This window comes from Bombina bombina, chromosome 6 (genome assembly GCF_027579735.1).
Source record: "Bombina bombina isolate aBomBom1 chromosome 6, aBomBom1.pri, whole genome shotgun sequence".
In the NCBI taxonomy this organism is placed as follows: domain Eukaryota; kingdom Metazoa; phylum Chordata; class Amphibia; order Anura; family Bombinatoridae; genus Bombina; species Bombina bombina.
In genome coordinates, this window is record NC_069504.1 from 170,650,232 (window position 1) to 170,675,974 (window position 25,743).

General features: G+C 39.3%; 1 protein-coding gene across 1 annotated transcript in view; it reads right to left on the minus strand.

The window, feature by feature from the left end:
- CPED1 (cadherin like and PC-esterase domain containing 1) overlaps positions 1–25,743 on the minus strand; it is a 654,007-nt gene that overhangs the window by 72,237 nt on the left and 556,027 nt on the right. The window contains exon 16 of the mRNA XM_053719194.1: positions 22,372–22,489. Coding sequence (XP_053575169.1) covers positions 22,372–22,489 — 118 coding nt within the window. The remainder of the gene's footprint in view (positions 1–22,371; positions 22,490–25,743) is intronic.

Below are 25,743 nucleotides of genomic sequence, written 5' to 3' on the forward strand. Positions count from 1 at the left end.
TTCACAGAATATATACGTATATGCATTTTAGGATTGGCTGATGGGTGCATTAGGAAGGAAAATGTTACTAACTTTGCCATTTGAAATTCAAACTCAGGGGCCAAATTATCAAGGGCCGAATGGCCCCTGATACCCCTGTGTCCGCGCAAGCCTTCAGGCTCGCCGGAAACAGCAGTTAAGAAGCAGCGGTCCTAAGACTGCTGCTCCTTAACTGGTCCGCCTGCTCTGAGTGGCGGACAGCAATCAACCCAATCGAATACAATCGAGTTGATTGACACCTCCTGCTAGCGGCCGATTGTCCACGAATCTGCAGGGGGCGGCATTGCACAAGCAGTTCACAAGAACTGCTGGTGGAATAATAAATGCCGACAGTGTATGCTGTCAGCTTTCAGCGATGTCTGTCGGACATGACCTGCTGAGCTGATCATGTCGGACAGACCAATGATAAAACTGCCCCCATGTGTTTTTGCATTGTCTCTTTATTATGGCTTTATTGATTATGCTATTTTATTGTGTTTAGTGGTCGTTTAAAGAGGCCAAAAAAACATCCTATCATATTTTTCTTATCTACTAAAACTATACAAATTTAATTATTTGCCATTACACAAATTTGACCAGCGTGTAAGCATTGTTGAACTTGTTGATGGGCTTTATTCACTGATTTCTTACATGTTTGCCTTATACCGGGAAGTCTATCTAGGCATTATTTAGGACAACACCCTGCGGCTTGCATCTTTTCTTTTTTGTTTGATTTTTCGAAGAGTGTTTCTTGTCACTCGCCCTTGTTCCCTTTCTGGATATTTGGATATGGATTGTCAACTCATAAATTGTGCAAGTATTTAACCTCTGCCTGTACAGTAATTGGTTTGAAAAATGTGACAGATGTTGAAATATCTTCTTTTATAAGCAGCGATTTAAAAATAGCCTTCGGTGTTCCTTAAAGGAGACAGGAAATCTCTATGCAATAAATGGATTATGACAAGTAAGATATGTTGGAGAAAGGTGTTGGAGTAGATATGTGAAGTAATTATTTTCTAATCCTCTCACAAATGATCTCAAAGATTAAATGTGCTCTTGGTGTGTTAAGTATGTAGTATCTTGAATACATCTATTGTTATAAGAATAAAAAAAAAACTCACATTTTAATTCCCAAGTTCTTTCATGTGTGTTTTCCCTTTAAGAAAAATAATTGATAGATTAGCCAGAGAATATCCAGCTTGACAAACGTATAGGCTAACAAATGTATTACTATTAATGCCAGATATAGTGTAACTATTAATTGCTATCCTAGGGCTCTTTAGATTCACAAAACATAGTTTATTTTGCTGTGCATTTCATGTGTTTAGGATGTTTTTAGCTTGATTTTAATACTCTAAAAATGTTGTAGAATTGTTCGTTATAATGTGAACTGAACATACATAAACGTTTATATTGGGATGTTTTTTAATGTAAAAAAGTAGTATGTAGCTGTGCATTAATAGGACATGCTGCTAAAAAAAAAATATACTACAGTTTTGTGAGCCATATGTTTACATTCAAGTGTCTTATGTAAAAAAGTGAAACACTCATCTGGAAAGCTCTTAAATGGCACTTAACATAGCTATGAAGCTTGAGAGGTTGAAAATATCTTACCAGACCATCAGCAACTCCCTTACTGAACAAAATAAAGGATTCTGTAATCAAGCTACAAATGTGGGCAGTTTAAGGTCAGATGACTGGGGAAATGGACAAATAACCAATAAATATGTACTTCTAAGTGGACAAAATCTGGTGGATTTACTTTCTACTTGTCTTTTCTACCATGGTGCCTTGCAGTTTCCATTTGATACCATAAAATATTGTCTCCCATTTAATTAGACCTGAAGTGTAAATGGCTGAGATTAATGCTTATCCAACCGTGTGAGTACACAGCCATGGAAATAAGGGGAAAAAATAGTACCAGTATTCTGCTGCCAGAAAAAACAAAATTTATGCTTGCCTGATAAATTTCTAAAGCTTTAGTATTGGTATCCCACAAGTAATGGATGAACCCGTGGACTGGATACACCTTACAAGAGAAAACAAAATTTATGCTTACCTGATAAATTTCTTTCTCTTGTGGTGTATCCAGTCCACGGGTTCATCCATTACTTGTGGGATATTCCCCTTCCCAACAGGCAGTTGAGGGAGGACACCCACAGCAGAGCTGTCTATATAGCTCCTCCCCTAACCCCCATCTCCAGTCATTCGACCGAAGACAAGTAAGAAAAAGGAGAAACTATAGGGTGCAGTGGTGACTGTAGTTTAAAAAATAAAAACACCTGCCTTAAAGTGACAGGGCGGGCCGTGGACTGGATACACCACAAGAGAAAGAAATTTATCAGGTAAGCATAAATTTTGTTTTCTCTTGTAAGGTGTATCCAGTCCACGGGTTCATCCATTACTTGTGGGATACCAATACCAAAGCTTTAGGACACGGATGAAGGGAGGGACAAGGCAGGAACTTAAATGGAAGGCACCACTGCATGTAAGACCTTTCTCCCAAAAATAGTCTCCGAAGAAGCAAAAGTATCAAATTTGTAAAATTTAGCAAAATTATGAAGCGAAGACCAAGTCGCCGCCTTACAAATCTGTTCAACAGAGGCCTCATTTTTAAAAGCCCATGTGGAAGCTACCACTCTAGTAGAATGAGCTGTAATTCTTTCAGAAGGCTGCTGGCCAGCAGTCTCATAAGCTAACCGGATTATGCTTCTCAACCAAAAAGAAAGAGAAGATGCCAAAGCCTTTTGGCCTCTCCTCCTTCCAGAGTAGACAACAAACAAAGCAGATGTTTGACAAAAATCCTTAGTAGCTTGTAAATAAAACTTTAAAGCACGAACCACGTCAAGATTGTGTAACAGACGTTCCTTCTTTGAAGAAGGATTAGGACACAGTGACGGAACAACAATTTCCTGATTGATATTCTTATTAGATACTACCTTAGGAAGAAACCCAGGTTTGGTACGCAAAACTACCTTATCTGCATGGAAGATCAGATAAGGGGAATCACACTGTAAGGCAGATAACTCTGAAACTATTCAAGCCGAAGAGATAGCAACTAAGAACAGAACTTTCCAAGATAAAAGCTTGATATCTATGGCTATGGAATGCAAAGGTTCAAACGGAACCCCTTGAAGAACTTTAAGAACTAAATTTAAACTCCATGGCTGAGCAACAGGTTTAAACACAGGCTTGATTCTAACTGAACGTCTGGAACATCTGCCAGACGCTTGTGCAAAAGAATAGACAGAGCAGAAATCTGTCCCTTTAAGGAACTAGCTGATAATCCCATTTCCAATCCTTCTTGGAGAAAAGATAAAATCCTAGGAATCCTGACCTTACTCCATGAGTAACCCTTGGATTCACACCAATAAAGATATTTACACCATATTTTATGATAGATTTTCCTGGTGACAGGCTTTCGAGCCTGAATCAAGGTATCAATGACCGACTCGGAGAAACCACGTTTTGATAAAATCAAGCGTTCAATCTCCAAGCAGTCAGATGCAGAGAAATTAGATTTGGATGTTTGAATGGACCTTGGAGTAGAAGGTCCTGCCTCAGCGGCACAGTCCATGGTGGAAAGGATGACATGTCCACCAGATCTGCATACCAAGTCCTGCGTGGCCACGCAGGTGCTATCAAAATCACAGAAGCTCTCTCCTGCTTGATCTTGGCAATCAGACGAGGGAGGAGAGGAAATGGTGGAAACACATAAGCCAGGCTGAAGGACCAGGGCACTGCTAGAGCATCTATCAGCACTGCCTGGGGATCCCTTGACCTGGACCCGTAACAAGGAAGCTTGGCGTTCTGACGAGACGCCATCAGATCCAGTTCTAGTTTGCCCCATAGTTGAATCAGCTGGGCAAATACCTCCGGATGGAACTCCCACTCCCCCGGATGAAAGGAATGCCGACTTAGAAAGTCCGCCTCCCAGTTCTCTACTCCTGGGATATGGATAGCTGAGAGATGGCAAGAGTGAACCTCTGCCCATAGAATTATCTTTGAAACCTCCATCATTGCCAGGGGACTCCTTGTTCCCCCCTGATGATTGATATAGACTACAGTCGTGATATTGTCCGACTGAAATCTGATGAACCTGGCCGCAGCTAGTTCAAGCCAAGCCTGAAGAGCATTGAATATCGCTCTTAGTTCCAGAATGTTTATCGGAAGGAGGGCTTCCTCCTGAGTCCACGAACCCTGAGCCTTCAGAAAATTCCAGACTGAGCCCCAGCCTGGCATCTGTCGTCACTATAGTCCACTCTGGTCTGCGGAAACTCATTCCCCTGGACAGATGGACCTGAGATAACCACCAGAGAAGAGAATCCCTGGTCTCTTGATCCAGATTTAACAAAGGAGACAAATCTGTGTAGTCCCCATTCCACTGATTGAGCATGCAAAGTTGCAGTGGTCTGAGATGTAGGTGGGCAAACGTAACTATGTCCATTGCCGCTACCATTAGGCCGATCATTTCCATACACTGAGCCACTGACGGCCGAGAAGTGGAATGAAGAGCCCGGCAGGAAGTTAAGCTTTGATATCCTGACCTCTGTCAGAAAAAATTTCATTTCTACTGAATCTATCAGAGTTCCTAGGAACGAAAATTATTCTGTTTGGTCCATGACTTATTGGACCTATCCTGAGGAAGGGCGTGACCTTTTCCTCCGGTAATGTCAGAGATGATCGCCTTCAGGCCAGGCCCGAATAGGGTCTGTCCCTTGAAGGGGATGTTAAGAAGCTTAGACTTTGAAGTAACGTCTGCTGACCAGGACTTAAGCCATAGCACCCTACGCGCCAGAATGGCAAAACCTGAATTCTTAGCCGTTAGCTTGGTTAAATGAAAAACGGCGTCAGAAATAAAGGAATTAGCTAACTTAAGAGCTTTAATCCTGTCTAAAATATCGTCTAAAGGGGTCTCCACCTGTAGAGCCTCCTCAAGAGACTCAAACCAAAAAGCCGCTGCAGCAGTAATGCATGCAAGAGGCTGGAGAATAAAACCCTGATGTATAAAAATTTTCTTAAGGAGACCCTCCAATTTTTTATCCATAGGATCTAGGAAAGCACTACTGTCCTCTACGGGGATAGTTGTACGCTTAGCTAGGGTAGAGACTGCTCCCTCCACCTTAGGGACCGTCTGCCACGAGTCCCGTATTGTGGCATCTATGGGAAACATCTTTTTAAAAGCAGGAGGGGGAGAGAACGGCACACCTGGTCTATCCCATTCCTTAGTAATAATTTCAGAAAACCTCTTAGGGACTGGAAAAACATCAGTGTAAACAGGCACTGCAAAGTATTTGTCCATCTTACACAATTTTTCTGGGACTGCAATAAGTTCACAGTCGCTAAAACCTCCCTAAGCAATAAGCGGAGGTGTTTGAGTTTAAATTTAAACGCTGTCATTTCAGAATCAGACTGAAGCAACGCCTTCCCTGAGTCTAAAATGTCACCCACAGATAGAAGCTCACCTGCCTCGGCTTCTGAGTATTGTGAGGGTATATTGGACACAGGTATTAAAGCGTCAGAAAGCTCTTCATTAGTTCTAGCTCCAGAGCTGTCTCGCTTTCCTTGTAACCCTGGCAGTTTGGACAATACCTCTGAGAGGGTAGCATTCATAACTGCCGCCATGTCCTGTAAGGTAAAAGAATTAGACGCGCTAGATGTACTTGGCGTCACTTGAGCGGGAGTCATAGGTTCTGACACATGGGAAGAGCTAGATGGCATAATCTCCCTTTTTTCAGTCAGAGAATCCTCTGGAGATAAATCTTTAAGCGCCATAATATGGTCTTTATAGTTTATAGAAATCTCAGTACATTTGGTACACATTCTAAGAGGGGGTTCCACAATGGCTTCCAAAAATATTGAACAAGGAGTTTCCTCTATGTCAGACATGTTTAACAGACTAGTAATGAGACAAGCAAGCTTGGAAAACACTTTAATAAAGGTGAAACAGCAATTAAACAAAAACGTTACTGTGCCTTTAAGAGAAAAAAACTAGCACTTAAACTGCAAAACAGTGTAAAAATAAAGTAAAGTCTTAGAAATTTTTACAGTGTGTGTAAGGGACTAAAGCAAGATTGCACCCACTTGCAAATGGATGATTAACCCCTTAGGCCCCAAATCGGATTTAAAAAACGTTAAAAGACAGTTGAGCACCTTGCCACAGCTCTGCTGAGGCTCCTACTTGCCTTCAAATACGATTTTGTGCAGAAATAAACCCTTTGTAATGGTCCTCAGATGCCAGAGGACTCCTTTATGGAAGCTGGATGTCTCAGTCTGAAGGAAAACTGCGCATCTAGAGCGCGAAAATAGGCCCCTCCCACCATGTACTGGATGTCAGAGGGGCCTTAAGAAAATACTCCTAGGAGTATCTAACTAGCCATGTGGAAAACTAGGCCCCAAATAAAGACTTATCTCCCTCAGAGAAAAAACGTCCTATTTATGCAACATGTAAAACGTTTTGTCACTAAGTAATATGAGTATTAACATGAGTATTACCTTGTTTTGTAAGCATGATCCCAGTCATTGTTAAATCACTGCATCTAGCTTACCTCAAATACACAAGGCTCTGTCAGCATTTTCTAGAACTTATTCATCTCTCTAGAAATAAAAAACATAATTTATGTAAGAACTTACCTGATAAATTCATTTCTTTCATATTAGCAAGAGTCCATGAGCTAGTGACGTATGGGATATACATTCCTACCAGGAGGGGCAAAGTTTCCCAAACCTCAAAATGCCTATAAATACACCCCTCACCACACCCACAAATCAGTTTAACGCATAGCCAAGAAGTGGGGTGATAAGAAAAAAGTGTGAAAGCATAAAAAATAAGGAATTGGAATAATTGTGCTTTATACAAAAAAATCATAACCACCACAAAAAGGGTGGGCCTCATGGACTCTTGCTAATATGAAAGAAATGAATTTATCAGGTAAGTTCTTACATAAATTATGTTTACTTTCATGTAATTAGCAAGAGTCCATGAGTTAGTGACGTATGGGATAATGACTACCCAAGATGTGGATCTTCCACGCAAGAGTCACTAGAGAGGGAGGGATAAAATAAAGACAGCCAATTCCGCTGAAAATAATCCACACCCAAAATAAAGTTTAAATCTTATAATGAAAAAAAAAACTGAAATTATAAGCAGAAGAATCAAACTGAAACAGCTGCCTGAAGTACTTTTCTACCAAAAACTGCTTCAGAAGAAGAAAACACATCAAAATGGTAGAATTTAGTAAAAGTATGCAAAGAAGACCAAGTTGCTGCTTTGCAAATCTGATCAACCGAAGCTTCATTCCTAAATGCCCAGGAAGTAGAAACTGACCTAGTAGAATGAGCTGTAATCCTTTGAGGCAGAGTTTTACCCGACTTGACATAAGCAAGATGAATTAAAGATTTTAACCAAGATGCCAAAGAAATGGCAGAGGCCTTCTGACCTTTCCTAGAACCGGAAAAGATAACAAATAGACTAGAAGTCTTTCGGAAATTCTTAGTAGCTTCAACATAATATGTCAAAGCTCTAACTACATCCAAAGAATGCAATGATCTCTCCTTAGAATTCTTAGGATTAGGACACAATGAAGGAACCACAATTTCTCTACTAATGTTGTTAGAATTCACAACCTTAGGTAAAAATTTAAAAGAAGTTCGCAACACCGCCTTATCCTGATGAAAAATCAGAAAAGGAGACTCACAAGAAAGAGCAGATAATTCAGAAACTCTTCTAGCAGAAGAGATGGCCAAAAGAAACAAAACTTTCCAAGAAAGTAATTTAATATCCAGCGAATGCATAGGTTCAAACGGAGGAGCTTGAAGAGCCCCCAGAACCAAATTCAAACTCCAAGGAGGAGAGATTGACTTAATGACAGGTTTTATACGAACCAAAGCTTGTACAAAACAATGAATATCAGGAAGATTAGCAATCTTTCTGTGAAAAAGAACAGAAAGAACAGAGATTTGTCCTTTCAAGGAACTTGCAGACAAACCTTTATCCAAACCATCCTGAAGAAACTGTAAAATTCTCTGAATTCTAAAAGAATGCCAGGAGAAATGATGAGAAAGACACCAAGAAATGTAAGTCTTCCAGACTCTATAATATATCTTTCTAGATACAGATTTACGAGCCTGTAACATAGTATTAATCACAGAGTCAGAGAAACCTCTTTGACTAAGAATCAAGCGTTCAATCTCCATACCTTTAAATTTAAGGATTTGAGATCCTGATGGAAAAAAGGACCTTGCGACAGCAGGTCTGGTCTTAACGGGAGAGTCCATGGTTGGCAAGAGGCCATCCGGACAAGATCCACATACCAAAACCTGTGAGGTCATGCTGGAGCCACCAGCAGAACAAACGAGCATTCCTTCAGAATCTTGGAGATTACTCTTGGAAGAAGAACTAGAGGCGGAAAGAGATAGGCAGGATGATACTTCCAAGGAAGTGACAATGCATCCACTGCTTCTGCCTGAGGATCCCTGGATCTGGACAGATACCTGGGAAGTTTCTTGTTTAGATGAGAAGCCATCAGATCTATTTCTGGAAGTCCCCACATTTGAACAATCTGAAGAAATATCTCTGGGTGAAGAGACCATTCGCCCGGATGTAACGTTTGGCGACTGAGATAATCCGCTTCCCAATTGTCTATACCTGGGATATGAACCGCAGAAATTAGACAGGAGCTGGATTCCGCCCATACCAGTATTCAAGATACTTCTTTCATAGCCAGAGGAGTGTGAGTCCCTCCTTGATGATTGATGTATGCCACAGTTGTGACATTGTCTGTCTGAAAACAAATGAATGATTCTCTCTTTAGAAGAGGCCATGACTGAAGAGCTCTGAAAATTGCACGGAGTTCCAAAATATTGATTGGTAATCTCACCTCCTGAGATTCCCAAACCCCTTGTGCTGTCAGAGACCCCCAAACAGCTCCCCAACCTGTCAGACTTGCATCTGTTGAAATTACAGTCCAGGTCGGAAGAACAAAAGAAGCCCCCTGAACTAAACGATGGTGATCTGTCCACCACGTCAGAGAGTGTCACACAATCGGTTTTAAAGATATAAATTGAGATATCTTTGTGTAATCCCTGCACCACTGGTTCAGCATACAGAGCTGAAGAGGTCGCATGTGAAAACGAGCAAAGGGCATCGCGTCCGATGCAGCAGTCATAAGACCTAGAATTTCCATGCATAAGGCTACCGAAGGGAATGATTGTGATTGAAGGTTTCGACAAGCTGAGATAAATTTTAGACGTCTCTTGTCTGTCAGAGACAGAGTCATGGACACTGAATCTACTGTATCTGGAAACCTAAAAAGATACCCTTGTCTGAGGAATCAATGAACTTTTCCGTAAATTGATCCTCCAACCATGATCTTGAAGAAACAACACAAGTCGATTCGTATGAGATTCTGCTAAATGTGAAGACTGAGCAAGTACCAAGATATCGTCCAAATAAGGAAATACCACAATACCCTGTTCTCTGATTACAGACAGAAGGGCACCGAGAACCTTTGTAAAAATTCTTGGAGCTGTTGCTAGGCCAAACGGCAGAGCCACAAACTCGTAATGCTTGTCTAGGAAAGAGAATCTCAGAAACTGATTTGTGGGTGTGGCGAGGGGTGTATTTATAGGCATTTTGAGGTTTGGGAAACTTCCTCCTGGTAGGAATGTATATCCCATACGTCACTAGCTCATGGACTCTTGCTAATTACATGAAAGAAATACTGAACATACCTCAAAGCAGGTAATCTGCAGACCGTTTCCCCAACTGAAGTTTTCCCATACTCTTCAGTTATGTGTGAGAACAGCAATGGACCTTAGTTACAAACTGCTAAGATCATCAAACCTCCAGGCAGAATTCTACTTCTAATTTCTGCCTGAGAGTAAAACAGTACAACACTGGTACCGTTTAAAAATAACAAACTCTTGATTGAAGGTAAAACTACACTAAGTCACCACATATCTCTTGATACTTCCTATCTTGTCGAGAGTTGCAAGAGAATGACTGGAGGTGGGGGTTAGGGGAGGAGCTATATAGACAGCTCTGCTGTGGGTGTCCAATTGCAACTTCCTGTTGGGAAGGAGAATATCCCACAAGTAATGGATGAACCCGTGGACTGGATACACCTTACAAGAGAAAAAACTATTTTAATCTTAGAACTGGCAGAATTGTTTCTTAGGAACAACACTTACCTTAAGCTGATATGATTTAAAACCCCACTTTTTTTCTGTCCAATTGGGGAACCGAAATTGCACCCTGGGAGAATCTGACAGAAGGATAATTTGGACAACAAGGTCTTACCATGTCATTGAGCCAAATAAAAATAAGCTGCAAAGGTGTAAAACTGTGTGAAAAGAACAGCTTCCAGACACACCACAATCAATGCACACAATCATTGGTTTTGCAAGCGGTTGTGTATGAAGGAAAACCAATCTCTAGACTAGTAGTATGTGGAATAAAGTTAAAAAACAAACCGCTAGATTTGGAGTTTTGTCGGTAACGACCCGAAAAACTAACGCCGGCTTTTTTCTGGCCGCACCATAAAAATAACTCTGGTATTGAGAGTCCACATAAAGGCTGCGTTAGGCTCCAAAAAAGGAGCATAGAGCATTTTTAACGCAGCTTCAACTCTCAATACCAGAGTTGCTTACGGACGCGGCCAGCCTCAAAAACGTGCTCGTGCACGATTCCCCCATAGGAAACAATGGGGCTGTTTGAGCTGAAAAAAAACCTAACACCTGCAAAAAAGCCGCGTTCAGCTCTTAACGCAGCCCCATTGTTTGCTATGGGGAAACACTTCCTACGTCTGCACCTAACACTCTAACATGTACCCCGAGTCTAAACACCCCTAACCTTACACTTATTAACCCCTAATCTGCCGCCCCCGCTATTGCTGACACCTGCATTTTATTTTTAACCCCTAATCTGCCGCTCTGTAAACCGCTGCTACTTACATTATCCCTATGTACCCCTAATCTGCTGCCCCTAACACCGCCGACCCCTATATTATATTTATTAACCCCTAATCTGCCCCCCACAATGTCGCCTCCACCTGCCTACACTTATTAACCCCTAATCTGCCGACTGGAGCTCACCGCTATTCTAATAAATGTATTAACCCCTAAAGCTAAGTCTAACCCTAACACTAACACCCCCCTAAGTTAAATATAATTTACATCTAACGAAATTAATTAACTCTTATTAAATAAATTATTCCTATTTAAAGATAAATACTTACCTGTAAAATAAATCCTAATATAGCTACAATATAAATTATAATTATGTTATAGCTATTTTAGGATTAATATTTATTTTACAGGTAACTTTGTATTTATTTTAACCAGGTACAATAGCTATTAAATAGTTAAGAACTATTTAATAGCTAAAATAGTTAAAATAATTACAAAATTACCTGTAAAATAAATACTAACCTAAGTTACAATTAAACCTAACACTACACTATCAATAAATTAATTAAATACAATTCCTACAAATAAATACAATTAAATAAACTAGCTAAAGTACAAAAAATAAAAAAGAACTAAGTTACAAAAAATATTTACAAACATGAGAAAAATATTACAACAATTTTAAACTAATTACACCTACTCTAAGCCCCCTAATAAAACAACAAAGCCCCCCAAAATAAAAAATGCCCTACCCTATTCTAAATTACTAAAGTTAAAAGCTCTTTTACCTTACCAGCCCTGAACAGGGCCCTTTGCGGGGCATGCCCCAAGAAGTTCAGCTCTTTTGCCTGTAAAAAAAAACATACAATACCCCCCCAACATTACAACCCACCACCCACATACCCCTAATCTAACCCAAACCCCCCTTAAATAAACCTAACACTAAGCCCCTGAAGATCTTCCTACCTTGTCTTCACCTCACCGGGTATCACCGATCGGTCATGGCTCCGATATCTTCATCCAACCCAAGCGGGGGCTAGACATCCACTGAAGAAGTCCAGAAGAGGTTCCAAAGTCTTCATCCTATCCGGGAAGAAGAGGCGATCCGGACCGGCAACCATCTTGATCCAAGCGGCATCTTCTATCTTCATCCGATGACGACCGGCTCCATCCTGAAGACCTCCACCGCGGACCCATCTTCTTCCGGCGACGTCCAACTGAAGAATGACGGTTTCTTTAAGGGACGTCATCCAAGATGGCGTCCCTCGAATTCCGATTGGCTGATAGGATTCTATCAGCCAATCGGAATTAAGGTAGGAATATTCTGATTGGCTGATGGAATCAGCCAATCAGAATCAAGTTCAATCCGATTGGCTGATCCAATCAGCCAATCAGATTGAGCTCACATTCTATTGGCTGTTCCGATCAGCCAATAGAATGCAAGCTCAATCTGATTGGCTGATTGGATCAGCCAATCGGATTGAACTTGATTCTGATTGGCTGATTCCATCAGCCAATCAGAATATTCCTACCTTAATTCCGATTGGCTGATAGAATCCTATCAGCCAATCGGAATTCGAGGGACGCCATCTTGGATGACGTCCCTTAAAGGAACCGTCATTCTTCAGTTGGACGTCGCCGGAAGAAGATGGGTCCGCGGTGGAGGTCTTCAGGATGGAGCCGGTAGTTATCGGATGAAGATAAAAGATGCCGCTTGGATCAAGATGGTTGCCGGTCCGGATCGCCTCTTCTTCCCGGATAGGATGAAGACTTTGGACCCTCTTCTGGACTTCTTCAGTGGATGTCTAGCCCCCGCTTGGGTTGGATGAAGATATCAGAGCCAGGACCGATCGGTGATACCCGGTGAGGTGAAGACAAGGTAGGAAGATCTTCAGGGGCTTAGTGTTAGGTTTATTTAAGGGGGGTTTGGGTTAGATTAGGGGTATGTGGGTGGTGGGTTGTAATGTTGGGGGGGGGGTATTGTATGTTTTTTTTTACAGGCAAAAGAGCTGAACTTCTTGGGGCATGCCCCGCAAAGGGCCCTGTTCAGGGCTGGTAAGGTAAAAGAGCTTTTAACTTTAGTAATTTAGAATAGGGTAGGGCATTTTTTATTTTGGGGGGCTTTGTTGTTTTATTAGGGGGCTTAGAGTAGGTGTAATTAGTTTAAAATTGTTGTAATATTTTTCTTATGTTTGTAAATATTTTTTTATTTTTTGTAACTTTGTTCTTTTTTATTTTTTGTACTTTAGCTAGTTTATTTAATTGTATTTATTTGTAGGAATTGTATTTAATTAATTTATTGATAGTGTAGTGTTAGGTTAATTGTAGGTAATTGTAGGTAGTTTATTTAATTAATTTATTGATAGTGTAGTGTTAGGTTTAATTGTAACTTAGGTTAGTATTTATTTTACAGGTAATTTTGTAATTATTTTAACTATTTTAGCTATTAAACAGTTCTTAACTATTTAATAGCTATTGTACCTGGTTAAAATAATTACAAAGTTGCCTGTAAAATAAATATTAATCCTAAAATAGCTACAATATAATTATAATTTATATTGTAGCTATATTAGGATTTATTTTACAGGTAAGTATTTATCTTTAAATAGGAATAATTTATTTAATAAGAGTTAATTAATTTTGTTAGATGTAAATTATATTTAACTTAGGGGGGTGTTAGTGTTAGGGTTAGACTTAGCTTTAGGGGTTAATACATTTATTAGAGTAGCGGTGAGCTCCAGTCGGCAGATAAGGGGTTAATAATTGAAGTTAGGTGTCGGCGATGTTAGGGAGGGCAGATTAGGGGTTAATACTATTTATTATAGGGTTAGTGAGGCGGATTAGGGGTTAATAACTTTATTATAGTAGCGCTCAGGTCCGCTCGGCAGATTAGGGGTTAATAAGTGTAGGCAGGTGGAGGCGACGTTGAGGGGGGCAGATTAGGGGTTAATAAATATAATATAGGGGTCGGCGGTGTTAGGGGCAGCAGATTAGGGGTACATAAGTATAACGTAGGTGGCGGCGCTTTGCGGTCGGCAGATTAGGGGTTAATTATTGTAGGCAGGTGGCGTCGACGTTGTGGGGGGCAGATTAGGGGTTAATAAATATAATACAGGGGTCGGCGGTGTTAGGGGGAGCAGATTAGGGGTACATAAGGATAACGTAGGTGGCGGTCGGCAGATTAGGGGTTAAAAAAATGTATTCAAGTGTCGGCGATGTGGGGGGACCTCGGTTTAGGGGTACATAGGTAGTTTATGGGTGTTAGTGTACTTTAGAGTACAGTAGTTAAGAGCTTTAGAAACCGGCGTTAGCCCAGAAAGCTCTTAACTACTGACTTTTTTCCTGCGGCTGGAGTTTTGTCGTTAGATGTCTAACGCTCACTTCAGAAACGACTCTAAATACCGGAGTTAGAAAGATCCCATTGAAAAGATAGGATACGCAATTGACGTAAGGGGATCTGCGGTATGGAAAAGTCGCGGCTGAAAAGTGAGCGTTAGACCCTATTTTGAGTGACTCCAAATACCGGCGGTAGCCTAAAACCAGCGTTAGGAGCCTCTAACGCTGGTTTTCACAGCTACCGCCAAACTCCAAATCTAGGTCAAAGCCAGCAAGATTTAGTTTAAGCTGAGCTGCCAAATACAGCCTTGTAGTGCCTGAACCACCAATTAAAAGTAAAGACAGGCTGCCAGCATGTTTGACAAAGTTTTTTTTTTTACTAATATATTATCTATATGAGGGATCACAGAGATCATTTTGGAATTGAAAAGGATAGGCATGGACATTTGAAAATCTCCGTTTAAAAGCAAAACGCCCAGCCAAAATAACCGAGTTCCTGGGCAAGGATGACTGAATGACAGGTTTCATCATGAAAAGTAAGAACCCATGAAATCTTGTTCAACTGAACTGGACTCCACTTTCTCTCTTGTATCAATAAAAAGATCTGAATAAAACTTTTGAAAGTAGCAAGAAGGAATGGCCAACAGCTTCTGAATATCAAAACCTTTCTCAATTCAAGAGAATATAAAGAACCTGTGAATGGAAAACAAACTGAAAAGGGACATTTGAAAAAAAATCTGTTTACTATTCCCTGGAAATAATATGATAAATAATATGATATACGATGGTTTGACAATTTGAGCCTGCTTCCTATATGACGAGAGTCACAAGACTATTTAAATATATGCCTATTACTTCTTAAAGCTTGGGTTCTGGTGTTATTCTGGAGGATCCATGGAGATTTGCTAGAATTTAGATTCTAACATTAGGAGTGGAGTTAGACTCGGAATGAGAGAGATATGCTTCCATTGGCATGAAAATAAAATAAAAATTAATAAAAGACCCTCTAATAAAATTAAAAATACATAGATAATGTTGAAATGCCAGGCCATATATTTGTCAGGCTCTAGATTTCCTTTGCACAAATTAAACAGACTCCCACAAAGCCAAAGACACTTTCAATGAAGCAGATGGAGAAAATTTAGGAGAACTGCAGGAATGAAAGGAATCAAAAGAAGAATTCTAGAGTTGCTGGAGAATGCTGAGAATGTTTTCTGAGCTATATGAACAGCAAACTAAAAGGGTCACAACAACACTGTGATAATGCAAGCTATGTGCAAGATATGTCTTTATAATCTTGCACACCTTTGTCTTTTAAAGGAACATTGAAATCAAATTTTCTTTAATGCAACTAGAAGATTGCATTTTCAAATCTGTTACATTTTTAAATGGTTGTTCCTATGGGTGTTTTTTTTTATAAGATGGTGGGGAGTGCCACTGTCTAACGTAAAGTTTGTGGAAGGTCCGGTCCATATACACCAGCGAGAGATCTATCCCTGTGGATACATTATGCACAGACATGCAATTTTTATTAGTTTCCAAAAACAATTTAACAGGTTTAACTAAACCTTTTCCATGCAAGAATATTTCAAACCAGTATTCATCTTACAATCAAGGACAGAATAATATATTACAGTTTTATTTTTTCCACACTTTGTTCTTTTGGTTTTGCCCATTTTGTTTATTTAAATTCATATTCCTACACTGTAATACATACTTTGCAGCACTGCAAATTGATTTATATTTGCATGAAACCGAGGGTTTTATTCGGTGCCAGGTACTTCCATCTTACATTTCACAATCTGATCCAAGATGAGGTGATATATTACTTTCTTTGACAGTTTATTAACAGATCATTACTATTTAGAAGCAACAAGGATTTTTTGTGGGACATAAATAACTGAGTTTTCTAAGCCACGTTTTAACAATCAACCACCAAGGAGCTTATGATCTCTACCTTAATAGTAGCACCTACATTGTAGGCCTAGTATCCTTAACTGTAACCTACTTGCACTGTAATTATCTCTAACCAACCCAAACACACACAATTAAACCTAACCATGAGCAAGCCTAATACCACTAATGACCTCCCCCTGCTACAATTGTTCTTTCCTCCACTGTAAGCCTCCAACATCCAACACCCAAGGGACACCTTGCCATTAACCTCTATGAATCAAGTGCCTCTCACCCAGTGACCATAACATATGAAACAACTCAGATTGCTAAACTCCAGAATATTTAAAAACCATAAAAATCAATTGGCAATCCCCATTCCAACATAAACTATCCTAGTCTAGTCCATGAATTGGCTATCAGATTAACCAGACAGGACTGCAGTTTAAGATCTCCTTGTCAAAACCATATCTCGTGATAGTTGATAATGTTTAATGGCTAACATAGCCTTGGAAGCTGTCACAATATGACTGCTTACTAAATAATTCTAATCAGAAGCAATCACACTGCTATTTGCAGCTACAAAGATTCTAGTCGCTTTTTATTCATTTAAAGAAAGCGCCAACTTAAAGGGTTACTAAACCGAATATTTTTCATTAATGATTCAGATAGAGCATGCAATTTTAAGAAACATACTAATTTACTCTATTATCAATTTTTCTTCGTTCTCTTACTATCTTTATTTAAAAAGCAGGTATGTAAAGCTTAGGAGCTGGCCCATTTTTGGCTCAGAATCTGGGTTACACTTGCTTATTGGTGGCGTAACCCAGAGCAGTGCTCCTGAATTTTATCCATTTGCTTTGGTTCAGAAACTGGGTTATACTTGCTTATTGGTGGCTAAATGTAGCCACCAATAAGCAAGCGCTAACCAGGGTGCTGAACCTAAAATGGGCCAGCTCCTAAGCTTTACATTCCTGCTTTTTAAATAAAGATAGCAAGAGAATAGAGAAAAATTGATAATAGGAGTAAATTAGAAAGTTGCTTAAGATTGCATCATCTATCTGTATCATGTAAGAAAAAAATTTGGGTTTAGTATCCCTTTAACTCATGTACATTATTTTTTCCTAGATTCTGAATATTATGGGATTTCAATACAATATCAATATACCATATTATACTTGTAAATGTGTTGATCCATCTGTCTCTTAACACTTTTGAGAAACACTATTTTGCATTGACAGCCTGCACTAATCACATCCTATTAATTTAGCTTGCACTGATGTCACGGATTAAGGAGGTCATTGATAGTATAGCAAAATATTTTGCCAATTTCAGCAGCAGAAACGCATTAAATCATTTCATGGTGATAGTTTGTGGTTATGAGAACTTAGGAAAGAAATGATAGTTATGTGTTCTGCTCTTCCTTTAACCTGTTACATCATTCATTTAATGATTTGTCTAGGCAAAAGCCCTTTTAGAAATGTCATACTTTGACATAATTAATAAAACTATAATCAGTATCAAATGTCACAGAATAACTCCTACTTTTCAAATTATGTTGCAATTTATAATTTGTAAACTTTTGAAATATAGAATACATGCTCGGCTAGATTTAGAGTTTGGCGGTAGCCGTCAAAACCAGCGTTAGAGGCTCCTAACGCTGGTTTTAGGCTACCGCCGGTATTTGGAGTCACTCAAAATAGGGTCTAACGCTCACTTTTCAGCCGCGACTTTTCCATACCGCAGATCCCCTTACGTCAATTGCTTATCCTATCTTTTCAATGGGATCTTTCTAACGCCGGTATTTAGAGTCGTGGCTGAAGTGAGCGTTAGAAATCTAACGACAAAACTCCAGCCGCAGAAAAAAACAGTAGTTAAGAGCTTTCTGGGCTAACGCCGGTTTATAAAGCTCTTAACTACTGTGCTCTAAAGTACACTAACACCCATAAACTACCTATGTACCCCTAAACCGAGGTCCCCCCACATCGCCGCCACTCTATTAAAATTTTTTAACCCCTAATCTGCCGACCGCACACCGCTACCACCTACATTATCCCTATGAACCCCTAATCTGCTGCCCCTAACACCGCCGACCCCTATATTATATTTATTAACCCCTAATCTGCCGCCCCCGCTATCGCTGACCCCTGCATATTATTATTAACCCCTAATCTGCCGCTCCGTACACCGCTGCCACCTACATTATAGCTATGTACCCCTAATCTGCTGCGCCTAACACCGCCGACCCCTATATTATATTTATTAACCCCTAATCTGCCCCCCTCAACGTCGCCTCCACCTGCCTACACTTATTAACCCCTAATCTGCCGAGCGGACCGCACCGCTACTATAATAAAGTTATTAACCCCTAATCCGCCTCACTCCCGCCTCAATAACCCTATAATAAATAGTATTAACCCCTAATCTGCCCTCCCTAACATCGCCGACACCTAACTTCAAGTATTAACCCCTAATCTGCCGATCGGAGCTCACCGCTACTCTAATAAATTTTTTAACCCCTAAAGCTAATTCTAACCCTAACCCTAACACCCCCCTAAGTTAAATATAATTTTATTCTAACGAAATAAATTAACTCTTATTAAATAAATTATTCCTATTTAAAGCTAAATACTTACCTGTAAAATAAACCCTAATATAGCTACAATATAAATAATAATTATATTGTAGCTATTTTAGGATTAATATTTATTTTACAGGCAACTTTGTATTTATTTTAACCAGGTACAATAGCTATTAAATATTTAAGAACTATTTAATAGTTACCTAGTTAAAATAATTACAAAATTACCTGTAAAATAAATCCTAACCTAAGTTACAATTAAACCTAACACTACACTATCAATAAATTAATTAAATAAAATACCTACAATTATCTACAATTAAACCTAACACTACACTATCAATAAATTAATTAAATAAAATACCTACAAAGAAATACAATTAAATAAACTAACTAAAGTAAAAAAAATAAAAAAGAACTAAGTTACAAAAAATAAAAAAATATTTACAAACATTAGAAAAATATTACAACAATTTTAAACTAATTACACCTACTCTAAGCCCCCTAATAAAATAACAAAGCCCCCCAAAATAAAAAAATGCCCTACCCTATTCTAAATTAAAAAAGTTCAAAGCTCTTTTACCTTAACAGCCCTGAACAGGGTCCTTTGCGGGGCATGCCCCAAAGAATTCAGCTCTTTTGCCTGTAAAAAAAACACATACAATAGCCCCCCAACATTACAACCCACCACCCACATACCCCTAATCTAACCCAAACCCCCCTTAAATAAACCTAACACTAAGCCCCTGAAGATCTTCCTACCTTATCTTCACCATGCCAGGTTCACCGATCCGTCCTCGGAAGTCTTGATCCAAGCCTCGGAAGTATTGATCCAAGCCCAAGCGGGGGGCTGAAGAGTGACGTCCATCCTCGGGCTGAAGTCTGGATCCAAGCGGCGGCTGAAGAAATCCATCATCGGGCTGAAGTCGGAAGTCCATCATCGGGATGAAGTCTTCTATCAAGCAGCATCTTCAATCTTCTTTCTTCCGGAGCGGAGCGGAGCCATCTTCTTCCCAGCCGACGCGGATCCATCCTCTTCTAACGACGCCTACTAGCCGAATGACGGTTCCTTTAAATGACGTCATCCAAGATGGCGTCCGTCGAATTCCGATTGGCTGATAGGATTCTATCAGCCAATCGGAATTAAGGTAGGAAAATTCTGATTGGCTGATGGAATCAGCCAATCAGAATGCAAGCTCAATCTGATTGGCTGATTCCATCAGCCAATCAGAATTTTCCTACCTTAATTCCGATTGGCTGATCCTATCAGCCAATCAGAATTCGACGGACGCCATCTTGGATGACGTCATTTAAAGGAACCGTCATTCGGCTAGTAGGCGTCATTAGAAGAGGATGGATCCGCGTCGGCTGAGAAGAAGATGGCTCCGCTCCGGAAGAAAGAAGATTGAAGATGCTGCTTGATAGAAGACTTCATCCCGATGATGGACTTCCGACTTCAGCCCAATGATGGATTTCTTCAGCCACCGCTTGGATCCAGACTTCAGCCCGAGGATGGACGTCACTCTTCAGCCCCCCGCTTGGGCTTGGATCAACACTTCCGAGGCTTGGATCAAGACTTCCGAGGACGGATCGGTGAACCTGGCATGGTGAAGATAAGGTAGGAAGATCTTCAGGGGCTTAGTGTTAGGTTTATTTAAGGGGGTTTGGGTTAGATTAGGGGTATGTGGGTGGTGGGTTGTAATGTTGGGGGGGGGGTATTGTATGTGTTTTTTTTACAGGCAAAAGAGCTGAATTCTTTGGGGCATGCCCCGCAAAGGGCCGTGTTCAGGGCTGGTAAGGTAAAAGAGCTTTGAACTTTTTTAATTTAGAATAGGGTAGGGCATTTTTTTATTTTGGGGGGCTTTGTTATTTTATTAGGGGGCTTAGAGTAGGTGTAATTAGTTTAAAATTGTTATAATATTTTTCTAATGTTTGTAAATATTTTTTTATTTTTTGTAACTTAGTTCTTTTTTATTTTTTGTACTTTAGTTAGTTTATTTAAATGTATTTATTTGTAGGTATTTTATTTAATTAATTTATTGATAGTGTAGTGTTAGGTTTAATTGTAGATAATTGTAGGTATTTTATTTAATTAATTTATTGATAGTGTAGTGTTAGGTTTAATTGTAACTTAGGTTAGGATTTATTTTACAGGTAATTTTGTAATTATTTTAACTATTTTAGCTATTAAATAGTTCTTAACTATTTAATAGCTATTGTACCTGGTTAAAATAAATACAAAGTTACCTGTAAAATAAATATAAATCCTAAAATATCTATAATATAATTATAATTTATATTGTAGCAATATTAGGGTTTATTTTACAGGTAAGTATTTAGCTTTAAATAGGAATAATTTATTTAATAAGAGTTAATTTATTTCGTTAGATTTAAATTATATTTAACTTAGGGGGGTGTTAGTGTTAGGGTTAGACTTAGCTTTAGGGGTTAATCCATTTATTACAGTAGCGGCGAGATTCGGTCGGCAGATTAGGGGTTAATAATTGAAGTTAGGTGTCGGCGATGTTAGGGAGGGCAGATTAGGGGTTAATACTATTTATTATAGGGTTATTGAGGCGGGAGTGAGGCGGATTAGGGGTTAATAACTTTATTATAGTAGCGGTGCGGTCCGCTCGGCAGATTAGGGGTTAATAAGTGTAGGCAGGTGGAGGCGACGTTGAGGGGGGCAGATTAGGGGTTAATAAATATAATATAGGGGTCGGCGGTGTTAGGCGCAGCAGATTAGGGGTACATAGCTATAATGTAGGTGGCAGCGGTGTACGGAGCGGCAGATTAGGGGTTAATAATAATATGCAGGGGTCAGCGATAGCGGGGGCGGCAGATTAGGTGTTAATAAGTGTAAGGTTAGGGGCGTTTAGACTCGGGGTTCATGTTAGGGTGTTAGGTGCAGACTTAGGAGGTGTTTCCGCATAGCAAACAATGGGGCTGCGTTAGGAGCTGAATACTGCTTTTTTGCAGGTGTTAGGTTTTTTTTCAGGTCAAACAGCCCCATTGTTTTCTATGGGGGAATCGTGCACAAGCATGTTTTTGAAGCTGGCCGCGTCCGTAAGCAACGCTGGAATCTAGAGTTGCAGTGGCGGTAAATATGCCTGTACGCTCCCTTTTTGGAGCCTGACGCAGCCCTTCTGTGAACTCTAAATACCAGCGGTATTTAAAAGGTGCGGGAGAAAAAAAGCATGCGTAGCTAACGCACCCCTTTGGCCGCAGTACTCTAAATCTAGCCGGCTGTCTTTCATTAGAATGCATTTTTTTGTAATATAGACAGATAGATAGATAGATAGATAGATAGATAGATAGATGATAGATAGATAGATAGGTAGACAGATAAATAGATAGATAAAAGACAGACCTACAGCTAGATAGAATATAGATAGATAGACATCAATGATAGATGATAGATAGATAGATAGATAGATAGATGATAGATAGAGACAGATATATAGAAAGATAGATAGATAGATGATAGATAGAGACAGATATATAGATATATAGATAGATAGATAGATAGATAGATAGATAGATAGATGATAGATAGATAGATAGATAGATAGATAGATAGATAGATAGATAGATAGATAGAAAGATAGATAGATAGATAGATAGATACTGTTTACCTTTTGCATCTCCACTCTCACATTTTCTTTGCTGTGCTTGGAAAAGACTGAGCAAAGTTTCTGCAGACAAAGGCTGTAACCCACAAGGTTCTTTTGAATGGATTATCAAGCCACAATCCTAAAAAAGAACAGAAGAATGATACATTTATTAATAACAGTGTGGTTTTTTTCAATCTAATTCAGCTCTGAAACCTCAGGATACCAACATAGCTACCAAAGAAACCCTAGTCCAAGGAACTAGTGTTCAAGGCGACACACCATTTCCAGGGAACCATCATACTGTTTAGTTTTATTGGTTGCCATTATAGTACTTAAAGAGATGTAAAAGTTAAAATTCATCTTTCATAATTCAATCAAATGTACTTTGTTCTCTTGTTATCTTTTGTTGAAGAGCACATCTAGATTAGTAACTGGGTGCTAGCTGGTGATAGGTGGCTACACACATATGCCTCTTGTTATTGGGACACCAGATGTGTTAAGATATGCCAAGTAGTACAATACTGCTCTAGAAATGACTTTAAAGGGACAGTCTAGTCCAAAATAAACTTTCATGATTTAGATAGGGCATGACATTTTAAACAATTTTCCAATTTATTTTTATCACTAATTTTGATTTGTTCTCTTGGTATTCTTAGTTGAAAGCTAAACCTAGGAGGTTCATATGCTAATTTCTAAGCCCTTGAAGACGCCTCTTCTCCTAGGTCATTTTGACTGTTTTTCACCACTAGAGGGTGTTAGTTCATGTGTTTCATATAGAGAACACTGTGCTCACGTACATGGAGTTCCTATGAGCCAGCACTGATTGGCTAAAATGCATGTCTGTCAAAAGAACTGAAATAAGGGGCCAGTTTTCAGAGGCTTAGATACAAGGTAATCACAAAAATAAAAGGTATATTTATATAACTGTGTTGGTTGTGCAAAACTGGGGAATAGGTAATAAAGGGAATATCTATCTTTTAAAACAATAAAAATTCTACAATACCTATACAAATAGCTCTTCAACAAAGAATAACATGAGAACAAAGAAAATTTGATAAAATAAGTAAATTGGAAACATATTTAAAATTGTATTCTCTATCTGAATCACAAAAGAAAAAATTGGGGTTTCATGTCCCTTTAAGCAAATCATCACCAACTTGGGCACACACTCTGAAAAGGTTTGCAAGCCCACCCATGGTCTACTGAAACCATTAAGAGACCTACTCAACAGAGGGCCCTGGTGCAAAGGTAGCGCAATGGTATAGTAATAATATACATGATGCTCTGACAATTATTTTGAGGATCGATACATGGATATAATAGATATTGCTTCTCTTTTGACTAAACTAATATATTCATGGCATGCTTGCAAAGGCTTGAATCTTTTCACCAACATCATTTTGGGAGTAGTCTGTTATTATTGGCATCAAGTACACAATGGATACTGAATATTAGTTTCAAATTGAATTAACACATCTTTTATTTATTTTTGTTTTCTAAGCAAAACCATATTGTCAACCTGTTTAAATTAAATCTTGCTCTTTCATGTACAAGACAGAATATATTTCAATACAATTTAAACAATATTGAAATAAAATTGGAATCCCCAATACAGTGCAAGATTACGAGTGGTGCGTTAACAGTTATGCACAAGCAAAAAGGGGTTTATCGCAGGTGTTTGCAAGTGACGGGTTTATTGCTCAAATTAAAAGTTAAAAGTAAATGTGATCGCAATTTATGCTAGAATTATTACTGTGTCTTCAGAGCTCTGATTAAAGGGACACTGAGCACACATTTTTTCTTTCGTGATTCAGATAGAGCATGCAATTTTAAGCAACTTTCTAATTTACTCCTATTATCACATTTTCTTCATTCTCTTGGTATCTTTATATGAAATGCAAGAATGTAAGTTTAGATGCCAGGCCATTTTTGGTGAACAACCTGGGTTGTTCTTATATATATGAACAAACAGAATAGCACTCCAAAGGTCTTTCAAGTGAAGTAGTCACTTTAATAGTGAACGTTTTAGGATCATAGAGGATCCGTCCTCAGACTTACAAAAGTACTGCTACTTACCCACCAACCGTGTTATATGTGAATTTGCAAACAAACAAGCGTGAGCACGCTCTCCTCAGTGAACTTGCCCCCCAGAGAACCGGGAGACGTAATCGTCCGAGGCAACGTGAAACAAGTCAAAACATCATAAAGACAACAATGATAACAGTAGGGAATAATATGTAGAAGAACACAAATGAAATTGAAATTGCTAATCACCTTGTGATGTAAACACCTACTCAGTAAGCCATATCGGAGATAAAGCGTGGTTGCCATAATAACCAACAAGAAGCCCGAAACCGGAAATGGTAGTATCGGGTCATACTGAGGGGGTGGAACATCGGGGTAACCAGACAATAATCAACAACTAACAATAAGGTAATTGAAACATAGTAAAGTACAAACCAGATAGAATTGAAATTGCTTGTCACCTAGCTATACAATCACCCACTCAGTAAATAATATTGTGGATAAAGTGTGGTTGCCATAGTAACCAACACGAAGCCCGAAACCGGAAATAGTGGTAACGGGTCATACTGAGTGGGTGGAACACCAAGGTTGCCCGGTTTCGGGCTTCTTGTTGGTTACTATGGCAACCACGCTTTATCCCCGATATGGCTTTCTGAGTAGGTGTTTACATCACAAGGTGATTAGCAATTTCAATTTAATTTGTGTTCTTCTACATATTATTCCCTACTGTTGTCATTGTTGTCTTTATGATGTTTTGACTTGTTTAACGTTGCCTCGGACAATTATGTCTCCCGGTTCTCTGGGGGGGCAGGTCCACTGAGGAGAGCGTGCTCACGCTTGTTTGTTTGCAAATTCACATATAACACGGTTGGTGGGTAAGTAGCAGTACTTTTGTAAGTCTGAGGACGTATCCTCTGTGATCCGAAAACGTTCACTATTAAAGTGACTACTTCACTTGAAAGACCTTTGGAGTGCTATTCTGTTTGTTCATATAGCTTCTGTGACCAGCACCCAAGGCTTGTGTTTACTATAGATCTGGAGTGCACTTTGTTTGGTTTATATATATATATATATATATATATATAAATATAAGATATATAATATATAGAAATATTTTTCTATGGCAAGCTACCACACTTTTAGCCTAATTGTGCTTTTCCCAGAGGAGAACTTTCCTGACGTTTAACAGTAAGATCTCGCCTAACAAGGTCAGTTCAGCCCCGAAATACCAGGCATTTCTCTTCTCTACCCCATATGATCGTTTGGGCCTTGTCAATGAGATGCAGCCACATCCCTCTAAGCACATTGAGCAAGGAGTCCACGTCTTGTTTCCCCATCACCCTTAGGGATACTCCCCAGAGTCATTCA